Source organism: Neolamprologus brichardi, chromosome 3 (assembly GCF_056152115.1).
Source record: "Neolamprologus brichardi isolate AB-2024 chromosome 3, ASM5615211v1, whole genome shotgun sequence".
Lineage (NCBI taxonomy): Eukaryota > Metazoa > Chordata > Actinopteri > Cichliformes > Cichlidae > Neolamprologus > Neolamprologus brichardi.
This window is the reverse complement of record NC_142106.1, coordinates 32,280,118-32,289,957: the sequence shown is the minus strand read 5'-3', so window position 1 is coordinate 32,289,957 and position 9,840 is coordinate 32,280,118. Positions and strand designations below refer to the sequence as shown.

The following is a 9,840-nucleotide window of genomic DNA, read 5'->3' as shown; positions in this document are numbered from 1 at the left end:
TCTGACCCCACCCCTTCAGTGTGAATCAGAGAGTAAACAGAGACTCTTTGTAAAGTGCGTTAGAGACAGGAGCAAAATTCGAGGACTTGAAAGACTTGAACTTGAACACAGAATCATTCTTAACTTATCTAAATGGGACATCCTGCTTTAAAAAATGTCTGAAAACATCAAGATGGATCCACAAACTATCCTCTGTGACATGTGTGCAGAGGACAGGAAACCAGCAAAGAAGACGTGCATGAAGTGTGAGATCTCCATGTGTGTCCAGCACCTCCAGGCCCACCTGACCACACCTGTGTTACTGCAGACTCATCCTCTGACTGAACCCATGGATTTATGTGGGAACACCAAATGTTCTCAGCACGGCAAGCTCCTGGAGTACTACTGCTTGGACGACATGACCTGTGTGTGTGTTTCCTGCGCCATTGAGGACCAGCACCGCCTACACAATATGAAGACCTTCTCCACAGCCCACAAAGAGCTCCTGGAGAAGCTGAAAGCTGAGCAGCTGATCTTACAGGAAAAAACAGACAATGAGGATGTGAGTCTGGAAAAGTGGGAGAAGAGTGAAAGAGAGAAGCTGGGTCGCTGCAGTGTGCGTCTGATTGAGGCTGTGACTAAGCTGCGTGACATCTCTCTGACCAGCGTCCAGAGCTCAGTCTCTGCTCGTATGGTGTCCCTGAAAACCAGCAAGAGCAGCCTGGAAGCAGCACAGAAGGAGAAGGACACCTTCAGATTCCTGCAGATGTATTCTCAGGTGCATCAGGATGTGGAGAAGGCCAAAGCTGTGGATCTGAGAAAAGGGCTGGAGCCGGGCAGCCATCGGGACAAACTGGTTGAGGAGATGAGACAGAATGGGGAGAAGATGGTGAAGCAAGCGTCTCAGTTCTGGGGATCATTGCTGACTCTGGTTGATCCTGAACACCACCAGGAGCTTGTTCCCACTGGTTCAGACCTGATCTTTGAGCCACAGTCTCTGGGTCCTGGCATGTCGCTGTCCACTGACAACAGGAAGGTTTTCCACAGTCAGTGGATGAAATTTTGTTCTTCCTACTTATTCTTAATTAAGAGTACACTTCCTGTTCCTGACTTTAAGAGATGGGTGATCAGCATTTCCAAAGACTGTGACTGGACCATTGGTTTATGTGACAATACTTATGGAAACTATATGACAGATGGACAAGTCTATGGCCTACGCTGCCAAGGTAACCAGCTCTTCTCTCTCACAACAGAGGCTAGTTTGGTTATGAAAGAAACTCCACCTGTAATGAGGTTTGGGATGCATAAATTTGAAACGCCCCAACAGCATTATAAGGTTTCCCAACAAGTGATCAACACTCCAGGTGGAAATGTGGAACAACAGATGAACAGACCACAAATAGTGGAAGTTGTGTGGAGCTTTCCAGACTCATTATCATTCTTCAGCAGGATCGGGCAGCACCAGAGAATAAACTTACTCACAGTAACAATCAGCTCTACCAGCTCAGACCTCAAGCCTTTTGTTTGTCTCCAGGGTTTAGAAAAGGAAGCGACAAATGTGTTGCCCATTAAGACATATTTTCAAGCTCAGCAACAATATCAGAATCAGTGGAAATGCTCATGTGGGAAGATTTATGGTGAGTCTACTGATGGATACCATTATGGGGCTTTTTATCCCACGTATTCCAAATCAACCTGCTCTTGTGGAAATATTGGTGCGGCACGAATAACAGCGGTGCTTTGTGAACTTCTGTAACTAATGCTCATGCTGTTGTCCAAAACCCACATCACCACATTTCTTATTAACCATGTAAATTTTAGTTCCTCTTAAAGTGCTGATTATCTGTAAATGAACATGTGGTGCTGGCTGTGCAAAAGTCTCTCTACTGCTAAAACTTGCAAAAGTAGTCTAAAGTAGGTTTTGTCATCATAAATGGTGCAAATTCAACACTCTTGTGCTAAATTATGGCTGGTGTATTGCTGCTTAAATATAATCGATAGCTTACTCTGTATTTGTGACATTGAGAATGTTTCTTGTTAGTTAAACCGAACTGCAAACATTACAAGGGAGCTTCAGTCAAACTTGTCTGACCAGTCTTTCAGTGTGTTGTTTAGCAGTGGTGAGATATTTTCCAGAGAGCTGAAACTGTTGTGGAGTGCTCCTGAGCAGGCTGAAGACTTTCACCAGAAACAGGCAAAAATAAATAAATCAAAAATGAAACACTCAAGGATTCGTCAGATTTCAAGCAATCCTCAGTTTCATTAAAAGAGAGCATCAAGGACTGCATTCATGGAGGCATTCCTGCTGGGAAAACATGTCTAACAACATACAAACAAAAAGGAGAAGAACAGAGCCACAAACTGTTCTCCGTGACATGTGTGGAGAGGATAAAAGGAAGCCAGCAAAGAAGACGAGCATGAAGTGCCAGATCTCACACCTGTGTTACTGCAGTGTATCTTTTAGTTACAACAGGTTTCTGTCCCAGGGGCTGTGGCTGGGCAGAGAGCAACTCCCACTATGTTTTCCCAGGAAGCTCCTGGCGCTGGCCCTGAGTTTCATCCTTCTGAGCATACAAAGGTTATACCTAAACACACAAATCTAAATGTGAGGATAAACTAGAATTTTCCATAACAAATGTGAGTTTTTGAAATATAAAAGCTGCCTTTTTTCATTTTGTCATTCTGTTCTGGGGCTTGAATATAATGTAGTTTTCTTATCCAGCCTTCCTTTTTAAAGTGTTTGTCTCCATCTGCTGGTATTGAATGTGTTACTGCTTCACAGCTGGGGTAGTCGACATGTTTTTGTATCAAAGTAACCTTTCAGCATGCTTCAAGATCACCCCTGAACATCCTCTGGGCCCTGCTTACAGGCTTTATCAATGCAGGCACTTTGGCTAATTATGTGTCTTCCATACTGGATCGTGTGCATTTATCCCTGTGCAGGTTTGATGGGAGGAGGCTAAGATACTGATGTAAGTAAACAGAAATATTTAGCTTCATGTGTACACACTGTAAATGATCTAATCAATAATAAAGTCATTGGAGTTTGAAGTTGTGGAAGGTTTTTATTGACTGGATGAAATGTAACGTGACTTATGAAATATAAAAACTGCCTTTTTTTAATCTTCACTCAAATATGACAAAGAAAAAATAACAGTTTACATAAGAACAATTTGAAATGAACTGTGTGAAACTAAATATGCAAACTAAATGCATTCTTCAGCAGGATTGGGCAGCACCAGAGAATAAACTTACTCACAGTAACAATCAGCTCTACCAGCTCAGACCTCAAGCCTTTTGTTTGTCTCCAGGGTTTAGAAAAGCAAGCGACAAATGTGTTGTCCTTTAGTTCAAGTTTAACAACATCTCAATTTGGAGGATTTCCACAACAATATCAGAATCAGTTGAAATGCTCATGTAGGAAGTTTAAGGTTAAGTCTGGTCATGGATTCAATTATGGAGCATCTTTAGGCTCCAAGTCTTCCCAGTCAATCTGCTCTTGTGGAAAGATTATTGGTTCCCCACCAATGACAGCGGTGCTTTGTGAACTTCTGTAAATAACACCCATGCTGTTGTCTAAAACCCACATTCTGGATCATCGTTCTGGCTACTCCCACCAGTCTGTTTGTTCCTGTGGAAAAGCTCTTAGTGATGACAGAGATGGTTTGTAAACTTTGCTAATTGTAGATCTATTCATTATTTTATTTTTCCTTTCAGCAGATGAATATAAGTTTAACTGACTGAATTCAGTATGATGCTTTTTTATGATTAACTTTGACTTAACAAAATTCAAATGAAATATGAAATGTATATTTTCTTGCATGTTTTTCAGTTTTAATAATTTCTAACTTTTGCATTTGGTTTGGTAATGGGGTTTGGGATGCAGAAATTTTTTATTGTGATTATTTCCCCTCCCTGGTGCTGTCTTGCTACTCTTATCATAATATTTTCTACCCTCCTCAGGGTAATTGTTCCTGTAGAAAATGACTGATGGTGAAAACATCACAAAGATGGTTTGTAAACTCTGCTGATGTTTTTTTTCACTCACCAAATATTTATTAATGTATCCGATTTAGTTTCTGTCACAGGAATATACATCATGTGTCATACATCACATCATATTCATTAAGTGAACCTCTTTTTGGTTAATTATATATGTTTAGCTTTGGTATTTGCTTCTAATGCACCAACTAATTATTTTGGTTTGAACCGTTTCTGCTTTATTTCACCTGCAAGTTGAATATGTTTGTCTCCATCTACTGGTGGTACTCTCACATTGTAAATTGTACAGCCAGAGTTGATTTATACAATGTAAATGATCTGATAAATAACAGAGTATATTTTAATATGTGGAATGGTTTTATTTTTCTGATTAACTCAAGCAAGAACACTGCACTTTTAAGTTTTTTAATATAAAAAATTTTTAGAATTATTTTTTAAATAAAAAGTTTATTATATACATATTTTTCCATCTTAAAAGTTCAACAAAGCATTTTGGGTCTTTTAGTTTTATCCAGTGAATATTCAGTATTAAAACCTGAGTGTACACCTCACTAGTTTTTGAGTCACTAGATTAAACCAGAATCATTGTTATACCGTAAGTGTTATGCATATACAATGCATAGAGGAATTATTGGTCCTCACCATCACTGATGTAGTTTGTGAACTTCAGTATATAACAGCCTTATATTATCTTAGAAACACCTTTATATTCATATGACCAGAATATGATGATTTCTTTGGCTCATTTAGTGATGATGTTTATTGCATCAAAATGATTATGTGGTCTTAGTTGTGCAAAAACATGGACTCATAAAACTGAGAAAATGTGAATTCAGGATAAATGGATGATAAGATTTTGTGCTAAACTATCATCGCTTTATTGTTGCCTTAATTTCGTCATTTGTTTGGCTTTTTTCATAAGTCCATGTCTTTTTTACCTTATCACAAAAGTGTGTTTGCAAGTTAAACTTTGGTGGGTGTTTCTGTGTTGACACATCCATATTTATGCTGTGAAATTTGTCTGACTCCACCTGTTCAGTTTTTGTTTTAATGGTACAAAGTGCAATATGTGACAACATTAATCTAAACTGCAGTGCCACTGGACATAATAAAGACTGAGAGATGAGGTTGGGACATTCTACAGTACATCGAACTGGAGTGAAACAAAGAGCAGTAAGGACTTCTCTCAGGACTGAATAATATTCAGCAATTCTGATCAGGACATTCTGATTTTTTAAAGTCTGAAAACATTTAGATGGATCCACAAAGTATTCTCTGTGAAATGTGTGCAGAGGCCAGCTAACCTCTTTATTACTCTTTTATTACTTTAATCATAAGAACTATTCCATGCTTCACTGAGATGGTAACTGAATGAGAATAAAGGTAATTGAATAAGTGTCTGTCAGATTAATGCCTTTTGATGCATCTTCATGGATTAACTTGTAGTATGATGCATCACATATTATATCCAGTATATGAAATTATTGGTGTTTTTTTTTAATTAATTCAAGTATTTATCTTTTTCATGCGCTTAAAATGTAGGAAAAAATTACTGTTCCCAGGTCCTAGTTTGAACTGGTTCTCTTGTATTTCATCTGCAAGATAAAGATGTTTGCCTCCAACTACTGGTGGTCATCTGAGATGGCACTTAGAGCTCTAGTCTTATTTAGTGTCAATGGCAACAAAGGCAAACATCCTTTTTCTTTACAATACACTGTTAACGATCGAAACATTATTAAGATGTATTACGTTTAAAGTTTTGGAATGTTTTATTGACTTGATGAAATGTTTAGTGAGAACGTTTCATTTAAATTTTACACGCACGCACACACACACACAAGCTCCATAAATATATGTATATAAGTTATAATGTACACCAAACGCCCTCGTCCAAAATGCAGTCCAGCCTGAAGTTTATGACTTTTGATCAAAGTGTTTAAAAGAGTGATCATAGTTTGGATCATTCTAGAATCTCAAGATGGACCAAATATAAAACTGACCAAACAAGCAAAATCTTTTGATGCCATGAATTTTATTTTAGAGACATTTTTCCTACTTCCAGCTAAGTGTACACTCCACATCGTATTAATAATTTCCAGTTTGTCTAAGGACAAACTCATATTGTGAGTTATAGACAAACACAGAACATCATAATACTCAAATAAAAGTTTGTATTATACAAAGTGGGCAATCCAGTTCCAAAGAATTGATGACCTAATAAATATGGGGGTTCAGATACTACCAGGAGCTCTGCCTCAAATGTCACTCTTTAAATACCCATCAGATATTTTGACTTATATAAAAAATAATTGTCTTCATTATAAGTATTACAAAAATAAAAAGCAGAATAGACCCAAGGGGTTATTATCGAGTAGCTAGTAGCCAGTAGTTATCACAACACACAGGTAAACTACTCCATGTACATCCTGTAATTTACCAACACCTGATTTATTTTGTGGTCAGTTGACTACCATTTTCCAATATGACAGTTAATTCTCTAAAACAATTTCCACAAAGGCCACTCATTTAACACGTGGCATTAGTTTAATCTAGGTGCAGTGTTTATCCTGGCAACTGAGGGTTGATTTTCCTTGTGGTGAATCATTTATAAACTGACTGATATTTTATGAGCTGAGGAACATTTGACAGTACTGTAATGCCACAAAGGTTTATAGTCAATGCTGTGGGCAGTCATATTGGAGCTGTCTCAGCAGATAGAGACAACAGAAACATGCAAGTTTGTTCAAGTGTTTTTTAATGATCCAGAACTAGTCTTGAGAAATAAGACCTGTCAAACGTTCCCTTAAAAATATTTCCAAAATTTACAAATAAAAAAGAGAAAAACTGATCCTGAATTTGTTCCCTGAAATCACCGCTCATTTCATTAGGAACAAATGTATTAATCTTTTGATGACAGGGATTATGTCAAATGTGACAGACCTACATCTACTTTACATGGAGGAAAAAGGCAGCCAACTCTTATGAAGCCTTTTCCTTTTTGTTAAAACCAGTTGCCAGTTGTAGTTAACAACATCATCTAGTCAACCCCCGAAATGTTATTACTTCTACGAAATGGTTTATTCATAAACAGAGCATTTGATTTTCTGCTTGAAGTTCCATAAGGCACACACACTGGCAGCTTAGTGAAGCCTTTGGCTTTAGATGACTTTTGGCTTCACTTTTTAATGATGACATAGGCCAAAGTTCTTTTTTTATGATGACAAAGTAAACATATGACACTACTGCATGGCAATAAAGGTTTATAGCCTATAATGTGAGCAGTATCTTTCTCAGGAAATGATACTGCAGTAGAACTTGAACAGTCACAGCAGATTTGGGACCAGAGACAAGCAGACTGACAACGAGTTTTGACAAACATTTGGGCAGTTCCATCCAAGACCTAATTTCTGAAAACATGTCTGAAAAAATGCAAAAGGATATCCTCTGTGACATGTGTGCAGAGGACAGGAAACCAGCAAAGAAGACGTGCATGAAGTGTGAGATCTCCATGTGTGTCCAGCACCTCCAGGCCCACCTGACCACACCTGTGTTACTGCAGACTCATCCTCTGACTGAACCCATGGATTTATGTGGGAACACCAAATGTTCTCAGCACGGCAAGCTCCTGGAGTACTACTGCTTGGACGACATGACCTGTGTGTGTGTTTCCTGCGCCATTGAGGACCAGCACCGCCTACACAATATGAAGACCTTCTCCACAGCCCACAAAGAGCTCCTGGAGAAGCTGAAAGCTGAGCAGCTGATCTTACAGGAAAAAACAGACGATGAGGATGTGAGTCTGGAAAAGTGGGAGAAGAGTGAAAGAGAGAAGCTGGGTCGCTGCAGTGTGCGTCTGATTGAGGCTGTGACTAAGCTGCGTGACATCTCTCTGACCAGCGTCCAGAGCTCAGTCTCTGCTCGTATGGTGTCCCTGAAAACCAGCAAGAGCAGCCTGGAAGCAGCACAGAAGGAGAAGGACACCTTCAGGTTTCTGCAGATGTATTCTCAGGTGCATCAGGATGTGGAGAAGGCCAAAGCTGTGGATCTGAGAAAAGGGCTGGAGCCGGGCAGCCATCGGGACAGACTGGTTGAGGAGATGAGACAGAATGGGGAGAAGATGGTGAAGCAAGCGTCTCAGTTCTGGGGATCATTGCTGACTGTGGTTGATCCTGAACATCACCAGGAGCTTGTTCCCACTGGTTCAGACCTGATCTTTAAGCCCCAGTCTCTGGGTCCTGGCATGTCGCTGTCCAAAGACAACAGGAAGGTTTTCTACAATAGCTGGCTGGGGCAGTGCTGCGCAACTCTTCTAATCCCTTGTACCAAGACAGCCAGCAGCTTTCAGAGGTGGGTGGTCAGTCTGCCCAAAGAGTCTGATTGGACGACTGGTTTATGTGATAAAAAGTGTGCAAAGAACTTGAAGGATGGAGCTGTGTATGGACTGTGCTGTCACAATAAGCAGCTCAGCAGCCTCACAACAAGGAAAGAAGAAGTTTCTCGATCATCCACTTCAAAAGTTTTTCAATTTACTGACACAATCAAAACTGCGACCCAATTCAGGACGACTTCTACATTAATCACATATCAGGGGGAGAATGGACAAAAGCCTGTACCGCGACCTGAAAAGGTGGAGGTGTTGTGGAACTTTGCTGCCTCCACGCTGTCCTTCATTAGGAGAACCGGACAGCACCAGAGAGAAGAAATAATCACAATGAAGCTGATAGCAAGTGTCAACCACAATAGAGACCTGGTCCCATTTGTCCAACTTGGAAAGCAAAATATCCAAAACACGACCCAGCAGCAGCAGGACTGGAAGTGTTCATGTGGGAAAGTTTACTACTGGGATGGTAACAGGTACCAGGAAATTATGTCTGGCTACTCTCTCCAGGGTTGTTGTTCCTGTGGAAAAGTTCTTAGTGTCACAGAGATGGTTTGTAAACTTTGCTAATTGTAGCTATACTCATTATTTTGTTTTTTTTTTCATTTCACCAGATGAATATAAGTTTAAGTGACTGCTGAATTCAGTGTGAAGAATCTACAGTTATTAAAATGTTAAATTTTAACACAATTCAAACCAAACATGAAATGTATATTCACTTGCATGTTTTTCCAGTTTTAATATTTTTTAGCTTTTGCATTTCTTTCCAATGTAGCAACAAAGTCTTTTAGTTTTAATTTTTCTGCTTGATTCCACCTGCAAGTTGAAGATGTTTGTCTCCATCTACTGCTGTCGCTCTCACACAGCTCTTTGGTCTTATTAATGATAACAAAGAAACTTCTGTCGTTTCATACACTGCAAATGATTTGATCAATAATGAATTAAGTTGATTTTTATTGTGGAATGTTTTTATTTGGTTAATTAAAGTGTTAACATTGCAATTTAACTTTTTGTTAATATAAAAACGGAAATTTACCCAAACTTGGCAGTTTATTATGCATACCTGCTCTCTGTGTCCAAAATGAAGCCCATCCTAAAGTTTGAGCAAATCTCAAAGTGTTTTACAGAGTGTGTTTATGGTCAAAGCATTCATATAACTCCATGTAGCCTCCATAATGAAGATAGTTTAACCATATAAGACATCAAGCAAAACATTTAATTTAATCCAGGTGCACATTAAACACTGTATACTGAGTATACAGTGTTAAGAAAAATAATTATTTTTTAATGTGTATCTGCTCATTAGATTGTTTTATGTACTTTAATAATGAAGGCTTGTAGAGCAAGGCCACTTTTGACTCACAAACTAAGTGCTCAGCCAGACTGAAAAACAGGAAGTTTTAGTGCACAGGCATATTAATAGATAAGACACAGAAAAGAGGAACTTTCCATATAAGCAATGTTTGAAACTGTGTGACGTG

The 9,840-nt window shown here is 39.0% G+C and overlaps 2 protein-coding genes across 3 annotated transcripts; both read left to right on the top strand.

The window, feature by feature from the left end:
• Nucleotides 1-2,169, top strand: LOC148104232 (tripartite motif-containing protein 16-like). The gene has a single exon (XM_087836833.1). It carries the CDS (start codon nucleotides 155-157, stop codon nucleotides 1,733-1,735), a length of 1,581 nt encoding a protein of 526 aa, XP_087692959.1. The 5' UTR covers nucleotides 1-154; the 3' UTR covers nucleotides 1,736-2,169.
• LOC148104231 (uncharacterized) lies at nucleotides 2,167-8,929 on the top strand. Of its 2 annotated transcripts, XM_087836866.1 has the most exons (2): nucleotides 2,167-2,342; nucleotides 7,418-8,929. In XM_087836866.1, the coding sequence occupies exons 1-2, from the start codon at nucleotides 2,295-2,297 to the stop codon at nucleotides 8,927-8,929; spliced, it is 1,560 nt and encodes a 519-aa protein (XP_087692992.1). In that variant the 5' UTR covers nucleotides 2,167-2,294. The 2 variants fall into 2 exon arrangements, with proteins under 2 accessions (XP_087692992.1, XP_087692993.1); XM_087836867.1 differs by lacking the exon at nucleotides 2,167-2,342 and having other exon boundaries at nucleotides 7,397-8,929.
• Nucleotides 8,930-9,840: the final 911 nt, after the last annotated feature.